The 18,837-nt window shown below is 43.7% G+C and overlaps 1 protein-coding gene across 1 annotated transcript in view; it reads right to left on the reverse strand.

The window, feature by feature from the left end:
• Positions 1 to 18,578, reverse strand: part of LOC126234961 (probable G-protein coupled receptor 158) — a 375,069-nt gene extending 356,491 nt beyond the window's left edge. The window contains exons 1-2 of the mRNA XM_049943700.1: positions 18,556 to 18,578; positions 17,870 to 17,972 (exon numbers count right to left, since the gene is read on the reverse strand). Coding sequence (XP_049799657.1) covers positions 17,870 to 17,972; positions 18,556 to 18,578 — 126 coding nt within the window. The remainder of the gene's footprint in view (positions 1 to 17,869; positions 17,973 to 18,555) is intronic.
• Positions 18,579 to 18,837: the final 259 nt, after the last annotated feature.

Genomic DNA, 18,837 nt, shown 5'->3' on the forward strand with positions numbered 1-18,837 from the left:
GGTTGTGTTACCAACATGTTTTTGAAATGGTTGTAGCACGGAAACGGCACGTTTACGGACATGGCTTCCAGTTGACCATTATCTACTCGATACCCCAAGAGAAATTTGTTAACATCGAGAATAGATTTAAGTGTCAGGAATTCTTTACGGAAAGTATTTGTATGGAGTGTAGCCATATATGAAAGTGAAACGTGGACGATAAATATTTTAGGCAAAAAGAGAATATAAGCTTTCGATATGTGGTGCTACAGAAGGATGCTGAGGATTAGATGAGTAGATCACATAACTAATGAGGAGGTATTGAACAGAATTGGGGAGAAGAGAATTTTGTGACACTACTTGACTAGAAGAAGTGATCGGTTGGTAGGACATATCCTGAGGCATAAAGGGATCAACAATTTAGTATTGGAGGGCAGCACGGAGGGTAAAAATCGTAGAGGGAGACCAAGAGATGAATACACTAAACAGATTCAGAAGGGTGTAGGTTGCAGTAGGAACTGGGAGATGAAGAAGCTTGCACAGGGTAGAGTAGCATCGAGAGCCGCATCAAACCAGTCTCTGGACTGAAGGCCTCAACAACAACAACAACAACCTCTACAAGTCGTAGAAGTTTGTAACGTGAAATTCCGAGCATACTGTATGTATATACTGTCAGCGAAATTTGTCGCAAATAGAGTTAGCAGTAAAGGAGTAATAAATTACGAGTAAAATGTCGTTACAAATGCGGGAGTTTAACTGCATCGACAGCGAAAATGTAGAAAACAATAAACATTTTCCCTCTTATTGTTTTGTGCGAGTTGTCAATGTGAAAAAGTTTCGTAAAGGGTTGAAATTATGTTTAAATGGCTCTGAGCACTATGGGACTTAACTGCTGTGGTCATCAGTCCCCTAGTACTTAGAATTACTTAAACCTAACTAACTTAAGGACATCACGCACATCCATGCCCGAGGCAGGATTCGAACCTGCGACCGTAGCGGTCGCGCATTTCCAGACTGTAGCGCCTAGAACCGGAAATTATGTTTAAAGGTTGTTGCAACTTATAACCGCTCTCATTCTCCGATAATGGATGAGTAGTCTGGGTATTCGTACGTCGTGGGGCACACTTCTTTTTCACCCTCTTTGGTAGGTTAATGGTTCTTGGCCCCAATGGGATTATTTCCAGACTGATATGCATACCAAGTTTTGTTGAAAAGTGTTGACTAGTTTAGTAGCAGATGTGGAATATACGAGGGCGTTCAATAAGCGATGGGCAAACATTTTTTCTGTTCCAATTCGGGACAGTCGTGAAATATTTCCTCTTCAGCCTCTATGGTTTCATGAAGTTCCGATAGGTGGTGACACTATATCTAGCCTTCAAAATGGCGTCTGTTGCGGAGATGCGTTCCAAGCCGAGAGGGATTTTCTCCGCCCGGTGGCTGGGTGTTCGTGTTGTCCTCATCATTTCATCAACCTTCTTGAAAGTGGCGAGACTGGACTGTGTACAGATTCGGAATTTCTACGGGCGCTGATACCGCGCAATTGAGCGCCCCAGAAACCAAATATAATCATCATCCAAGCAGAGAGATATCATTTTCTTTCGTCGAAAAACTAGAGCGTTGCTGATATTCATAGGCGCTAGCAGAATGTCTACGGAGAACTGGCAGTGAACAAAAGCACGACGAGTCGTTGGGCGAGGCGTACGTAATCATTGCCATAAGGTTGCGCAAGCCTGTCTGATCACGCACGTGCCGACCAGCCGCACACGGCTATGACTTGCGCAGTGTTGGATATCTTATTCGAAGTGATGGATGGTTCACAGTCAAACACCTTGCTACTCAGCTGGACGTCTCTGTTGGTAGTGACGACACACTCATCCGCTAGCTAGGGTACTCGAACGTGTGTGTCTGCTGGGTTCCTTGCCACCTGACAGTAGACCATAAAGAGCAACGAAGGACCATCTGTGCGGAATTACTTCCGCGTAACGGAACTGATCGTGACAACTGTTTGTCGACACCATCACAGGCGACGAAAGATAGATTCATTACTTCGAAGCGGAAACTAAACGGCAGTCTATGGAGTGGCGCTGCACCAACTCTCCTTCGAAGGAGAAGTTCAAAACCGCACCCTCATACGGTTGTAAGGTGGCTATAATTTCGCACCTTACAAGCACTAATCCACATACTTTGCCGTGATCGACAAACACGATTAGGTATCATGTGATAGGCTGTACATCGTATATATGAATATATAAAGGAGACTGACATTGTCACGTGCGTCTTGAAAATAATTGTTAACGCTTATTGCATGAAAGGTGAGGGAGTGTCTTTATTATAAAAACGGCATAATGAATGATTTTCTATACTAGTAGAGGTTGGAACGCGAGTGGAAATGAAACAGCTGGCGGAACTGAAGCCCTGGGTGGAAGGCTCACACAGGTGTGTTGGTCCTGCTTAAAGACAGGAAATAGCAAGACGGATGTCGTAGTACCTAAGGGCTGGAGCACAATAGAGTCGCAACTGGCCGGTGTTGTAGCCGAACCGGAAGGATTATACTTCGGAAACGCTAAAATCTTGGACGCAGGTTTGAGGAACGAAGAAGCGGCACCTCGGAAACCACGCAGCCAAGTTTATTTCCAAGGATTTTTACTCAGAAGCGTACCATTGTACGAATATAGGTTTCTCCTAGAAAACTTTCCGCGCTAGACGACAAAAGACTAAAGTATGGTTGGTCGGCGTTCGGAAGAATCTGTAGGGAGGGAGAATATTCCGTGGTTTCTGGAATATGATTCGTTTTCGGATTTACGAAGGTGGGGAGCCAAGCCTTGCTGGGAAGCCAGCGCTGGAGAGACGTGGTCTTCCGTTGTGAGCGCCCCTGTGTGACGGTGACTAGATATAAGCTTTATTGGGACAGACGGACTTGGTGTCTTTGCTCTCAGGGAGAGTTTATAGTTAGAACAGTTAGGCACTGTACTGTTGCGAACCTACACGATTCTGGACTTCACCTCCGGGCTGGAAGTCGTCGCTGAGTACTCAGCGTTCAGTAATTGAGAGCACTTCTACTGCCTATACTTACGTTGAGACGTTATCTGAACACCGTCGTTGTGGCTGGGAGTTCGCGTTTCTCGTCTGTAGAACACAGAGAGGAAAAGACAATATTAGAGTATATTAGTTAGAGAACCATCCTCTGCCTTCCTAGTGTTTGAAAGAGTTTCTATTTTTGTGGCTGGAGTTCTTCAATCGACGCAGACGTGTACGAGAACCAGCACGCCGACGCACCAGACGCAGTGCGTATGGTGATATCGCAAATTGCTTCGGTTTATTAGGGCTATGAAGCTAAACAGCTGTGACCACGTTAGTTTATTTCCACTGAGGTTCCACACTACCGTAGGTCATCTTCGAAAGTAGTGTCTCTAGTGTTTGGTACGCAGATGATGACAGTCATTTCACGTTATTGATATTAGATCGGGCAGTCATAATAAGGGGCAGAGTTGGGCACTTGATTAGTAATTTTCCTTAGGAAATGTAAACTTTGTAATATATGGGATTTTCAAATCTACAATAAAAATATAAGCAGGGACAACGTTTGTCATTTAGTACGATTAGTTGCCTTCATCAATCATTTATCTTTAGATTGTAATTTACAGAATTAAGAGATCCTAAGATCTGTTTCAGGGGGCCAAATCTTCATTTTAGCGTTTATTATTCTCCGTTGCGCACATTCATTTTACTCCCTCCTGGAGTAGCATCTTGGACGATAAAGCAATGGCAACGGTGTTCAGGGACTCTGAAGGTGTTAATCTGTTTTGATGTCCTCTGAAGTGTACTGCGATACCCTTAGAAAATTTAAGAAATAATTTCAGCGTGTTCTTCGCCACAAAAATGAAAACATGACAACGCAAGGCTTCACACAAGTCTGCGTACCCTACAGATCACAAAACTTCACTGGACTGTTCTTCTTCATTGACCCTAGCGCTAGGATGTCGCATCTTCCGACTTCCATCTGTTTGGCCCAGTGACGGATCAGCGGGAAGCGGTAGGTGGATAATGGGGAGCTTATTGATGCAGCAAGACGTTGGCTTCAATGTCAACCAGTAGAGAGGCACCACGCGGGCAAACAAGCCCTCCCAGTACGGTGGCGTACGGCCGTCACACTGAATGGAGATTATTTTAGTATTTTATCCACCTTCAGCTACTTCGGTTGTATTTATCGAAATAATTAGTAACCTGTTGCATAAAAGAAATTTAATTTCTTTCTTCTTCTGAAGAAGGTCACTAAGAAAATAGTGATAGCAATGGAGATACTATCGAAGGCAGTGCTGCCAAAGCAGAGTTACTAAACACAGCCTTACGAAATGCCATCACAAAGAAGGCGAAGTAAATATTCCAGAATTCCAATCAAGAACAGCTGCTAACATGAGTAACGTAGAAGTAAATATCCACAGAGTAGCGAAGCAACTTGAATAACTTAATAAAAGCAAGTCTTCTGATCCACACTGTATACCAATAGGGTTCCTTTCATAGTATGCTAATGCTTTAGCTCCATACTTATCATATACAATCGTTCGCTCGACGAAGACTGGAATGTTGCACAGGTCTCACCAATATTCAAGAAAGGTAGTAGGAGTAATCCATTAAATTACAGGCATTGGCGGCTGAAGACTTCCGTCATAAGAAGTCACCCTCATTCTGCAAACGGCCTTTGAAAGAGGGCGGAGGAGTGGACAGAGGTTCAGGCGGAAGAATCAGCAATGATCAACGGCATGAGTATGCAGAAGGCAATGGAAACCATTGCGTTAAAGACACGTAACGTGAATCCAGAGGACATGGGGCCTGTAATTGAAGAAGTGTCATGATGATCTCTCCATTGGCAAAAGATTCGGGAATAGTCCCCCATTCGGGTCTCTGGGAAGGGACTGCCAAGTGGGAGGTTACCATGAGAAAAAGACTGAATAACCAACGAAAGGATTACGTTCTACTAGTCAGAGCGTAGAATGACAGAAGCTTGGAGGTGGTAGGGAAACTAGAAAAATCTGAAAATGGAAATGCAATGACTCAATCTAGATATAGTAGGGGTCAGTGAAGTGGAAAGAAGACAATGATTTCTGGTCAGATGAGTATACTGGCCAGATGAGTATAGGGTAATGTCAACAGCAGCAGAAAAAGGTGTAACGGGAGCAGTATGCGTTATGAGTAGGAAGGTAGAGCAGAGAGTGTGTTACTGTGAACAGTTCAGTGACAGGGCTATTCTTAGCAGAACCAACAGCAAACCAACACCGACAACGGTAGTTCATGTATACATGCCGACGTCGCAAGCTGAAGGTAAAGAGATAAAGTGTATGAGGATACTGAAAGGGTAATACAGTATGGAAAGGGGTATGAAAATCTAATAGTCATGGGGGACTGGAATGCAGTTGTAGGGGTAGGAGTAGAAGAAAAGGTTACAGGAGAATAAGAGAGGAGAAAAACTAATTCAGTTCTGTAACAAGTTTGACCTGGTAACAACGAATACCCTGTTCAAGAATCACAAGAGGAAGAGGTATACTTGGGAAAGGCCGGGTGAAACGGGAAGATTTCACTTAGATTACATCATGGTCAGACAGAGATTCCGATATCAGATACTGGATTGCAGCAGCAGATATAGACTCAGATGACAACGTAGTAGTGATGAAGAATAGGCTGAAATTTAAGTCATTAGTCAGGAAGAATCAATACGCTAGGACGTGGGATACGGAGGTACTAAGGAATGACGAGATACGGTTGAAGTTCTCTAAGACTACAGAGACAGCAATAAGGAATAGCTCAGAAGGCAGTACAGTTGAAGAGGAATGGACATCTCTAAAAAGGGCCATCGCAGAAGTTCGGAAGGACAACATAGGTACAAAGAAGGTAATTGCGAAGAAACAACGGATAACAGAAGAAATACTTCAGTTTATTGATGAAAGGAGGAAGTACAAAATTGTTCCGGGAAACTCAGGAATACAGAAATACAAGTCGCTGAGGAATGAAATAAATAGAAAATGCAGGGAAGCTAAGACGAAATGCTGCAGGAAAAATGTGAAGAGATCAAAAAAGAAATTATTGTTGGAAGGACAGATTCAGCATACAGCAGAGCCAAAAAAATCTACGGTGACATTAAAAGCAAGGGTGTTAACATTAAGAATGCAGTGGGAATTACACTGTTAAATGCAGAGGGGAGAGCGGATAGGTTGAAAGCCTCTATGAGGGGGAAGATTTGTCTGATGTGATAGAAGAAGAAAAAGTAGTCGATTTAGAAGACATAGGGGATTATAATTGAATTTAAAAGAGGTTTGAAGGACTTACGATCAAATAAGGCAGAAGGGATAGATAACATTCCATCAGAATTTCTAAAATGATTGGGTAAATGACAACAAAACGAATATTCACGGTGTTGACATACCTTCTGACTTTCGGAAAGATATCATCCACACAATTCTGAGGACGGCAAGAGCTGACAAGTGCGAGAATTTTCGCACAATCAGCTTAACAGCCGATGCATCCAAGTTGTTTACAAGAATGGAAAAGAAAATTGAGGATGCACTAGATGACTATCAGTTTGGCTTTAGGAAAGGTAAAGGCACGAGAGAAGCAATTCTGACGTTGCTTTTAATAATGGAAGCAAGACTAAAGAAAAACCAAGACACGTTCACAGAATTTGTCGACCTGGAAATAGCGTTCGCCAGTGTAAAATGGTGCATGATGTTCGAAATTCTGAGAAAAGTAAGACAGGAGGGAATGACTTTCATGGTACTAGAGGGAGGTGTAGAGGGCAGAAACTGTAGAGGAAAAAGAGATTGGAATACTTCCGGCAAATAATTGAGGACGTAGGTTGCAAGTGCTACTCTGAGATGACGAGGTTGGCACAGGAGAGGAATTCGTGGCGGGCCGCATCAAACCAGTCAGAAGACTGATGACCAAAAACAAAACAAAAAAAAAATCATTAACGTCGATATGCAGCAGGTTTATGGAACATATATTGTGTTCGACCATTATGAATTACCTCGAAGAAAACTAGCTATTGATACACAGTCAACATGGATTTAGAAAACATCGTTCTTGTGAAACACTACTACCTCTTTATTCGCATGAAGTGTTGAGTGCTATTGACAAGGGATTTCAGATTGATTCCGTATTTCTGGATGTCTGAAAGACTTTTGACACTGTACCACACAAGCGGTTTGTAGCGAAATTGCGTGCTTATGGAATATCGTCTCAGTTATGTGACTGGTTCAAATGGATCTGAGCACTATGGCACGTAACTTCTGAGGTCATCAGTCCCCTAGAACTGAGAACTACTTAAACCTAACTAACCTAAGGACATCACACACATCCATGCCTGAGGCAGGTTTCGAACCTGCAACCGTAGCGGTCGCGCGGTTCCAGATTGTGGCGCCTAGAACCGCTCGGCCATTCCGGCCGGCTATGTGACTGGATTTGTGATTTCCTGTCATAGAGGTCACACTTTGTAGTAATTGACGGAAGTCACAGAGTAAAACGGAAGTGCCCAAGGTAGTGTTACAGGCTCTTTGCTGTTCCTTATCTATGTAAACGATTTGGGAGACAATCTGAGCAGCCCTCCCAGGTTGTTTGCAGATGACGCTGTCGTTTATCGACTAATAAAGCAATGAGACGACCAAAACAAGTTGCAAAAGGATGTAGAAAAGATATCAGAATAGTGCAAAAATTGGCAGTTGACCCTAAATAACGAAATGTGTGAGGCTGTCTACGTGAGTGCTAAAAGGAATCCTTTAAACTTCGGTTACAAGATAAATCAGTCAAATGTTATGGCTGTAAATTCAACTAAATACCTAGGAATTACAATTATGAACAACTTAAATTGGAAGGAAAACATAGCAAATGTTGTGGGGAAGGCTAACCAAAGACTGCGTTTTATTGGCGGGACACTTGCAAAATGTAACAATTCTACTAAGGAGACTGCCTACACTACTTTTGTCCGTCGTCTTTTAGAATACTGCTGCGCAGAGTGGGATCCTTACCAGTCAAGATTGACGGAGCGCATCGAAAAAGATGAAAGAAGAGCAGCACGTTTTGTATTATCGCGAAATGTGGGAGACAGTGTCACTGAAATGATACAGTATTTGGGCTGGACATCATTAAAACAAAATCGTTTTTCGTTGGGATGGAATCTTCTCACGAAATTCCAATGACCAACTTTCTCCTCCGAATTCGAAAATATTTTGTTGACACCGACTTACATAGGGAGAATCGATCACCAAGATAAAATAAGGAAAATCAGAGCTCGTACGGAAAGATATACAGGGTGTTTCAAAAATGACCGGTATATTTGAAACGGCAATAAAAACCAAACGAGCAGCGATAGAAATACACCGTTTGTTGCAATATGCTTGGGACAACAGTACATTTTCAGGCGGACAAACTTTCGAAATTACAGTAGTTACAATTTTCAACAACAGATGGCGCTGCGGTCTGGGAAACTCTATAGTACGATATTTTCCACATATCCACCATGCGTAGCAATAATATGGCGTAGTCTCTGAATGAAATTACCCGAAACCTTTGACAACGTGTCTGGCGGAATGGCTTCACATGCAGATGAGATGTACTGCTTCAGCTGTTCAATTGTTTCTGGATTCTGGCGGTACACCTGGTCTTTCAAGTGTCCCCACAGAAAGAAGTCACAGGGGTTCATGTCTGGCGAATAGGGAGGCCAATCCACGCCGCCTCCTGTATGTTTCGGATAGCCCAAAGCAATCACACGATCATCGAAATATTCATTCAGGAAATTAAAGACGTCGGCCGTGCGATGTGGCCGGGCACCGTCTTGCATAAACCACGAGGTGTTCGCAGTGTCGTCTAAGGCAGTTTGCACCGTCACAAATTCACGAAGAATGTCCAGATAGCGTGATGCAGTAATCATTTCGGATCTGAAAAATGTCCCAATGATTCCTTTGGAAGAAATGGCGGCCCAGACCAGTACTTTTTGAGGATGCAGGGACGATGGGACTGCAACATGGGGCTTTTCGGTTCCCCATATGCGCCAGTTCTGTTTATTGACGAAGCCGTCCAGGTAAAAATAAGCTTCGTCAGTAAACCAAATGCTGCCCACATGCATATCGCCGTCATCAATCCTGTGCACTATATCGTTAGCGAATGTCTCTCGTGCAGCAATGGTAGCGGCGCTGAGGGGTTGCCGCGTTTGAATTTTGTATGGATAGAGGTGTAAACTCTGGCGCATGAGACGATACGTGGACGTTGGCGTCATTTGGACCGCAGCTGCAACACGGCGAACGGAAACCAGAGGCCGCTGTTGGATCACTTGCTGCACTAGCTGCGCGTTGCCCTCTGTGGTTGCCGTACGCGGTCGCCCTACCTTTCCAGCACGTTCATCCGTCACGTTCCCAGTCCGTTGAAATTTTGCAAACAGATCCTTTATTGTATCGCTTTTCGGTCCTTTGGTTACATTAAACCTCCGTTGAAAACTTCGTCTTGTTGCAACAACACTGTGTTCTAGGCGGTGGAATTCCAACACCAGAAAAATCCTCTGTTCTAAGGAATAAACCATCTTGTCCACAGCACACTTGCACGTTGTGAACAGCACACGCTTACAGCAGAAAGACGACGTACAGAATGGCGCACCCACAGACTGCGTTGTCTTCTATATCTTTCACATCACTTGCAGCGCCATCTGTTGTTGAAAATTGTAACTACTGTAATTTCGAAAGTTTGTCCGCCTGAAAATGTACTGTTGTCCCAAGCATATTGCAACAAACGGTGTATTTCTATCGCTGCTCGTTTACTTTTTATTGCCGTTTCAAATATACCGGTCATTTTTGAAACACCCTGTAGGTGTTCGTTCTTTCCGCTTGCTAGACGACATTGGAATAATAGAGAATTTTGAAAGTGGTTCGATGAACCCTCTGCCAGGCACCTAAATATGATTTGCAAAGTATCAATGTAGTTGTAGATGTAGATGTAGACCTATAAATATTCGAGTCTTAAAGTTACACATGTTTTGTTCTATAGTTACAAGTAATGTTTACCTGACAAGCGCTTTAGTCATTCACGGTCAGGTATGAAATCTATTGAACTTACTTCATGTAACTTATGTGAATGTTGATAATTACGTTTACTCAACGAAGCATATTGATGACTTTACATATTTTCTGAACTGGTTATGCCACTTTCTCGAAAGTATAAAACGATGCCCACATATCCCTTCCCCTATAGTTAATTTTGACTCTTCCTTTTAGCTACTGACAAGGAAATGTTTCTCCGTTGACTCCAGTTACTGCTTCTCGCCCCTTGGTGCATCTCGCGCGCTGTTTCACGGCAGCATTTCCTGCTTCCGCGATATTGATATCTCTACACTAGTTCAGTGACATGTTCTATAACTTACAGTACCATGCAACTGGTATAATAGTCGCTAGATACAATTCTTTCACGAAAAATATTTGCGACCTACATACATTCCTGTAAGAGTTGTTTCACTATAATATAATTGTGCCCACGCTTCTTTTCCTCTATACGCACTTTCAGATACTTAATACTAGCCATTAATTGAGAACTGCCTCTGCACTTACTCCAGTTACAGCTGCCAGCCACACGATGCGTTTTGCGCTTCGTTTTTGCTGACAGGTTCCCTATTAGCATGCTAGTGACATCACCACAGCTGTTTGGAGATTAGTTCGCAAATTTCCCCTCCACAGAGCCACTTGTCGTTGATATTAAATTAACTTACTTATCATTAGGTTTTTAAATATTACTTAGTACGCTGCTTATATGCAGCAAAATTTTTGATTGTGCGTTGTGACAAGTACGTTGTATTCGGTTTTGTTTTACTATTTTATCGTACTTTAACCCATACCATATGACCTGTTTCAAGATATGCATGGCTCTGAACACTATGGGACTTAATATCTGAGGTCATCAGTCCCCTAGAACTTAGAACTACTTAAACCTAACTAACCTAATGATATCACACACATCCATGCCCGAGGCAGGATTCGAACCTGCGACCGTAGCGGCCGCGCGGTTCCAGACTGTAGCGCCTAGAACCGCTCGGCCACACAGGCTGGCGCCTCCGATCCCTATGCTCTGCGATGAGATATGGATTTACAACTTCTTGCCGCCTACTCGAGGTCAAGATATGCATGTCATTAGTTGACTAGCTCCAGTTCTGGCATGATGTTTGCTTTACACTATTTTTGTATAGGCAATTCGAACCACATGTAAGAATTTGTGATCTGTTCTTGTATTAATGGCTTCATTATTGTATTATTAACTGTTCTTGTATTTTTTCAGGACAACGGTAGTAAGCTGTATGTATCTTTCTCTTTGTACCTGCAAAGAAAGCGGTAGATATACACTGAAGCGCAAAAAAAAAAAAAAAAAAAAAAAAAAAAACCAACTGGTGTAGGCACGCGTATCCAGATACAGAGATATGTAAACAGGCAGAATACAGAGCTGCGGTCGGTAACGTCTATATAAGACGACAAGTGCCAGGTGCACTTGTTAGATCGGTTACTGCTGCTACAAATGCAGTTTATCAAGAGATAAGTGGGTTTGGACGTGGTGTTATAGTCAGCGCACGAGCGACGGGACACAGTATCTCCGAGGCATCGATGAAGTGGGGATTTTCCCGTAAGACAGTTCAAAGAGTGTACCGTGAATTTCAGGAATCCGGTAGATCATCGAATGGCTGACATCGCTGCGGCCGGATAATGGAAGAAAGTGACCAACGACGGCTGTAGAGGATCATTCAACGTGGCAGAAATGAAACACTTCCGCAAATTGCTGCAGATTTCTATGCTGGGCCATCAACAAGTGTCAGCATGCGAACCATTCAATGAAACATCATCGACATGGGCTTTGAGGCCGAAGGCCCACTCGTGTACCCTTGATGACTGCACGACACAAGGCTTTACGCTTCGCCTGGGCCCTTCAACTCCGACATCGGACTGTTGATAACTGGAAACATGTTGCCTGGTCGGACTAGGCTCGTTTCAAATCGTAAGGAGCGGATGGACGTGTACGGGTATGGAACAACCTCATGAATCCATGGACCCTGCATGTCAGCAGGGGACTGTTCAAGGTGATGGAGGCTGTGTAATAGTGTGGGGCGTGTGCAACTGGAGCGATATGGGACTCCTGATACGTCTAGATACGATTCTGACAGGCGACAAGTACGTAAGCGTGCTGCCTGGTCACTTGTATGGGTTCACCTCCATTGTGCATTCCGACGGATTTGGGAAATTCCAGCAGGACAGTGCGACATCCGACACGTCCAGAGTTGCTGCAGAGTTGCTCCAGGAACACACTTCTGAATTTAAACACTTCCGCTGGCCACCAAACTGTCTAGACATGAACATTATTGAGCATATCTGGGAAGCTTTGCAACGTGTTGTTCAGAAGAGATCTCCATCCCCTCGTACTCTTACGGATTTAGGGACAGCCCTGCAGAATTCAAGGTGTCAGTTCCCTCCAGCACTACTTCAGACATGAGTCGAGTCCATGCGACGGCGTATTGTTGTACTTCTGCGTGCACGCGCGGCCCTACACGATGTTAGTCAGGCGTACCAGCTTCTTTGGCTCTTCAGTGTAAGTATGTACCATTTTCTATCTTTAAATTTTTAAACTTTTTTGGAACGTTTCGTCCTTAATTTTAATATTTTTATCTAACCTATACTTATTTGTGGTGAATTTTCCTGTACAGGCTTCTGAATAACCGGTAAAGAAATAGAATTTCTTTTATGCAACTGGTTGATGATTATTTCGAATTATAACAGAGATTATGCTGAAAAATAGGGTTTGTAGCCAAGAGTGTGGAACATAGTGTGGTGTACTGTCATCGTGAATAAAACAAACCTGCTTTCAAAAAGAAAAATGTGTTGCATTACTTACTGAACACTCTTCGCACATACATACATTTTTATAACATGTGCCATGGACGCAAGTGAATGAGCGATAATTTGGTAGCGGTCTCTAAAAAAACTTTTTCACATTTTTGAAACAGTCATGGACGAGTAGCAGTCATTAAGGCTTCAGAAATATTATCAGCGTCTGGAAGCAGAGCTTACACTGAGGAGGAGCTGACGGCGCCGCTGAGAGGTCAATAAAAACGGGCGTCCGCTGCGCCCGCCTTTCCCGTGGCAGCGGGCGGTAAGCGGATTTGTAGGCGCGGGGGTCCCGCGCTCTGCAAGAACCCAGAGCGCCAGAGGGAGGCGCTACAGCCACCGGCAGAGGAATGGCTGCGCTGTCCGCTCCTGTCCCTGCTGAGAACGCTGTCCCTGCTAAGCCGAGGGGCCAGGTCCGACTTCTTGCCGCTTCTGCGACCCGCCAAGCGGGCGCTTCGCCCTCCAGAAACTATGAGGCCTGGAAGGGTCACCAACTGGCCGGCCAGAACCTGTCGCCACCGGCAGAGAACTTAGTTTGCAAACTCTTCGTGGTTCTCCTTCTAGAATCTTATTAACCCTTTCGCAACTTCAGATGGGCTCTGCATTCCGGACTGAGGCGTCTTTTGTTATGGCTGCACTTCTCGCCAAATGTTGTTGAGAGACAACATAAAATACTTGCTTTTTTTTTTGAGTCATCAGTCTTCTGATCGGTTTAATGCTACCCGCCACGAATTCTTCTCCTGTGCCAATCTCTTCATTTCAGAGTAGCACTTACAACCCATTCCTCAATTATTTGCTCGGTGTACTCCAATCTCTGTCATCTGCCACAGTTCCCTCTAGGACAATGGAAATTATTCCCTGATGTCTTAACAGATGTACTATCATCCTGCCCCTTCTCCTTGTCAGTATTTTCCACATATTCCTATCCTCTCCGATTCTGCGCAGAACCTCCTCATTTCTTATCTTCTCAGTCCACCTAATTTTCAGCATTCGTCTGTAGCAGCACGACATCTCAAATGCTTAGATTCTCTTCTGTTCGGGGTTTCCCGGCACAGTCCATGTTTCAAAACCATACAATCCTGTGCTCCAGACATACATTCTCACAAATTTCTTCCCAAAATTAAGGCGTATGTTTGACGCTAGTAGACTTCCCTTGGTCAGGAATGCCCTTTTTCCAGTGCTAGTATGCTTTTGATGTCCTCCTTGCTACGTCCGTTATTGGTTATTTTGCCACCTAGGTAGCAGAATTCCTTAACTTCGTGACCATCAATCCTGCTATTAAGTTCATCGCTGTTTTCATTTCTGTTACTGCACATTACTTACGTCTTCATTCAATTTACTCTCAGTCCATATTCTGTAGTCATCAGACTGTTTATTCCATTCAGTAGACTATGTAATTCTTCCTCACTTTCACTCAGGATGGCAATGTCACCAACGAATCGTATCTTTCACCTGGAATTTTAGTTCCACTCCTGAACCTTTTTTTTTATTTCCATCATTGCTTCCTCGACGCACAGTTTGAGAGGTAGGGGCGAAAGGGTACATCACTGTTTTCACTCTTTTTAATTTGAGCATTTCGTTTTTGGTCGTCCACTCTTATTATTCCCTCTTGGTTCTTGTACACATTGTATATTATCCGTCTCTCCCTGTTTCTTACCCCTGCTTTTCTCGGAATTACGAAAATCATGCACCATTTTACATAGTCGAACGCTTTTTCCAGTCCGACAAATCCTATGAACGTGTCTTGATTTTTCGTTAATCTTACTTCTATTAGCAACCGAAAGGTGAGTACTGCCTCTCTGGTGCCTTTTCCTTTCCTAAAGCCAAACTGATCGACATCTAATACATCCCCAAATTTCTTTTCCATATTTCTCTATATTATTCTTGTCAGCAACTTGGATCCACAAGCTGTTAAGCTGATTATTTATCATCCGATTACTTATCCGATTTTCCGAAAATTATTAATTGAAAAAAATGGATTTTCACACGTCTTACTGTTTGATACTGTATCTTCACTCCACACAGATCTTAATTTCTTTTTGTTATCCGTAGCACTTTCCACGCTTCATCATATTAAGTAAAACATTGTGCGAAATTTTTAAATAGTTCGCAGAGTTAAAAACACATTGTGTATACTTTGCGCATGGTTCAGCTTAGCTCATACGTTGCAGTGAATGAAATTTAGGTAAGTTGTCGGTTTCATTTAACACTCCAGAGCGGGCATGTTGATTAACAGAAGAAGAGCGGGCGCGTGCCGTATTTTTTACACATTTAAAGAAGAGCTGTCAATATGCAATATTATGAAAAGGATAGTTGCTACGATATAGCGTAGATTCAGAGTCGCAGATAGGCATAACAAAAAGACTGTCACAAAATGAGCTTTCGGCCAAAAAGGCCTTCGTCGAAAAGAGGCAACACACACAGACACACACATACACACACACACACACACACACACACACACACACAAACGCAGACGGATCTCACACATACGTAACCACTGTCTCTGATAGCTCAAGCCAGACTGGTATTCGTTTCACATAAAGTGAATTTATATGAGTATCAAATGGGATTAAACCTCGAAGAATTAACTATAGTCATTAACTACGGCTAGCTTACCATGTTTCTTTAGGACAAAATGTGCGTATTACGTATTGGAAGACTGAAATGGGGAGGGCAGCAGATTGTGAGGGTTGATAATCAGGGATGACAGATTCGAGTCAGTTTCGTATAAAATGTTGGAAATTTGAAGGCGTAACATCCGGGAAAGGAAAGTAGAAATTAGAAAGTAGTAATCTCATTCAGGATCCCAGAGGACGATCGTAGACGGATACGGAAAGTGGGGCAAAGCGCAGGATTTTCCTGTATTTCGAGGGCCTGCTCAAATTTTGGTTGACCGAAAATGCGTACGACGTTGCCGTTAAGGCATTGTCGGTATGAGTCACTCTATGTCAAAATGGCAGTTATAAAAAGAAGTAAAATGTAAACAGAAACTGAAGAGACAGATGGTAACTGACTCCCTTTAGCTTATGATTGAGACCTAGCGATGTGGGACAGTGGTTAGCACACTGTGCTCACACTCAAGAGGAGGTCGGTTCTTATCCACATCTGACCATCCGGATTTAGGCTTCCCGTGATTTCGCTAAATCCCTCCCGGTAGGTAGCAGGATGGTTCCTTCGACAGGGCACTGTCTGTTTGCTTCCAGATCCTTGGAAACATTTCGAACTTGCGCTCCACTGACCTCGATGTCGACGGGACATTAACGCCTACATCTACATCTACATCTACATTCATACTCCGCAAGCCACCCAACGGTGTGTGGCGGAGGGCACCTTACGTGCCACTGTCATTACCTCCCTTTCCTGTTCCAGTCGCGTATGGTTCGCGGGAAGAACGACTGTCTGAAAGCCTCCGTGCGCGCTCTAATCTCTCTAATTTTACATTCGTGATCTCCTCGGGAGGTATAAGTAGGGGGAAGCAATATACTCGATACCTCATCCAGAAACGCACCCTCTCGAAACCTGGCGAGCAAGCTACACCGCGATGCAGAGCGCCTCTCTTGCAGAGTCTGCCACTTGAGTTTATTAAACATCTCCATAACGCTATCACGCTTACCAAATAACCCTGTGACGAAACGCGCCGCACTTCTTTGGATCTTCTCTATCTCCTCCGTCAACCCGATCTGGTACGGATCCCACACTGATGAGCAATACTCGAGTATAGGTCGAACGAGTGTTTTGTAAGCCACCTCCTTTGTTGCTGGACTACATTTTCTAAGCACTCTCCCAATGAATCTCAACCTGGTACCCGCCTTACCAACAATTAATTTTATATGATCATTCCACTTCAAATCGTTCCGCACGCATACTCCCAGATATTTTACAGAAGTAACTGCTACCAGTGTTTGTTCCGCTATCATATAATCATACAATAAAGGATCCTTCTTTCTATGTATTCGCAATACATTACATTTGTCTATGTTAAGGGACAGTTGCCACTCCCTGCACCAAGTGCCTATCCGCTGCAGATCTTCCTGCATTTCGCTACAATTTCGCTATGCCTAATCACCCTTCCTTCGTATGACTGAGGGCGACCGTTGTTTAAACATTAAAGAAAATTTTTGTACCCAAGATCGTGTTCAAAAGTAATTTTTATTGACCGTTTTCGACCGGTAACTCTGTCATCTTCAGATCTTTAAAAACTAAAACTAAAATTTTAAAGACTGCACTATGTATTTCGAGTGAGAAGGTTCCAAGCTGTGCTACACTCGTCTTGAAAACGTAAGCATTGGCGTAAATGTGCACTTTTACTCTATGTTGTGGATTTTAACAACTGACAAGCATCAGAGGTTCAAAAATGGCTCTGAGCACTATGGGACTTAACGTCTGTGGTCATCAGTCCCCTAGAACTTAGAACTGCTTAAACCTAACTAACCTAAGGACATCACACACATCCATGCCCGAGGCAGGATTCGAACCTGCGACCGTAGCGGTCACGCGGTTCCAGACTGAAGCGCCTAGAACCGCACGGCCACACTGGCCGGCAAGCATCAGAAAAATGCTGCGTATATAAACATGCCAAGTTACATAATGCGCATTTTAGCAGTGTGTGTTTTTACTTGCGACGAACCTGTTTGTAATTTTTTTTGACAAACTTGTTTGGAATGTACAATATACTCTACACTTAAATGAGAGTATATTGCACGTTCCACACAAGTTTGTCAAAAATAAACATGGCATGAGTAAAGAATGCACAATCGAACATGGCGTTCATCCAAATAAGTTTTTAATGATCTGTAGGTTACAGCCTTACCTGTCGAAACCGGTCAATGAAAAAAGTTTTGAACGTGATAGTGACTATACAAAAAAAAAAATTTGAAACAAATGCAGATCAAACACATACAGATCGCTCCTTCCAATTTCTCATTACGAGAAACGTCAGTCAAATCCTCTATGCATGTGTGGTTGTAGAGCTACAGAACGAGAGTCTGTCTGACCTGTGCGTGGTGGCGAGTGCACGTCCTGCCCGCAGGGAGCAGCACCAGGCTGTGGTTGCAGGCGGCCACCTCGAGTGGCAGGAACACCAGGCCGCCGTCCGATCTGCAACAACACGGGCACAAACACCTGTCATACAGGCGTCTCGAAAAAGTCACATGACGGTACCCATACTTGCACGACGGGCAGTCGGAAAGCTTCAGTTATTACCTCGAAAGAACGAAGTCACATTACTTCAAAAATGTTCAAATGTGTGTGAAATCTTATGGTTCTTAACTGCTAAGGTCATCAGTCCCTAAGCTTACACACTACTTAACCTAAAACACACTCACCCATGCCCGAGGGAGGACTCGAACCTCCGCAGGGACCAGCCGCACAGTCCATGACTGCAGCGCCTTAGACCGCTCGGCTAATCCCTCGCGGCGTTACATTACTAATTACTTGTTTGTTTCTAGGTACACATCTGCAGTCTTCCATGACAGAGTACAGTGGCATGCCAACCGAGGAGCCCAAACAAAATGGTGGAGGAGTGTCTTGCAGTAATTAGTTATCTGCATTTCAACGCTACAACAGTCGATGCTGAGTAGACAGAAGCGTACGCCGACAACGCAGCATCACATGACGCAGTGTGGTCGAAAAAGTTCCAACAGCGTGGAAAGAAGTGAGGGACCGGCAGATAGTGAAAAACCTGTCATCCGTCAGTTTCAACATCTCGCACACGATTGTTCACACCCGTTCAAAACGTCATTCCAACCGTGGCAGCAACGGTAATGTTATAACTATGTCACGCCAGTTCACATCCATAGCCACCTTATCACCATGGAAGAGTGTTGCGAGCATCACTATGACCCAGAGACAGTGGTGCAAAGCGATCAGTGGAAAGTGTGTTCACTACTGCCCAAGAATGCGAAGAGCCATCCATCATTGATCACAGTGATGATGGGTGTTTCTTGTGACTTTCAGAGTCATG

Source organism: Schistocerca nitens, chromosome 2, assembly GCF_023898315.1.
Source record: "Schistocerca nitens isolate TAMUIC-IGC-003100 chromosome 2, iqSchNite1.1, whole genome shotgun sequence".
Lineage (NCBI taxonomy): Eukaryota > Metazoa > Arthropoda > Insecta > Orthoptera > Acrididae > Schistocerca > Schistocerca nitens.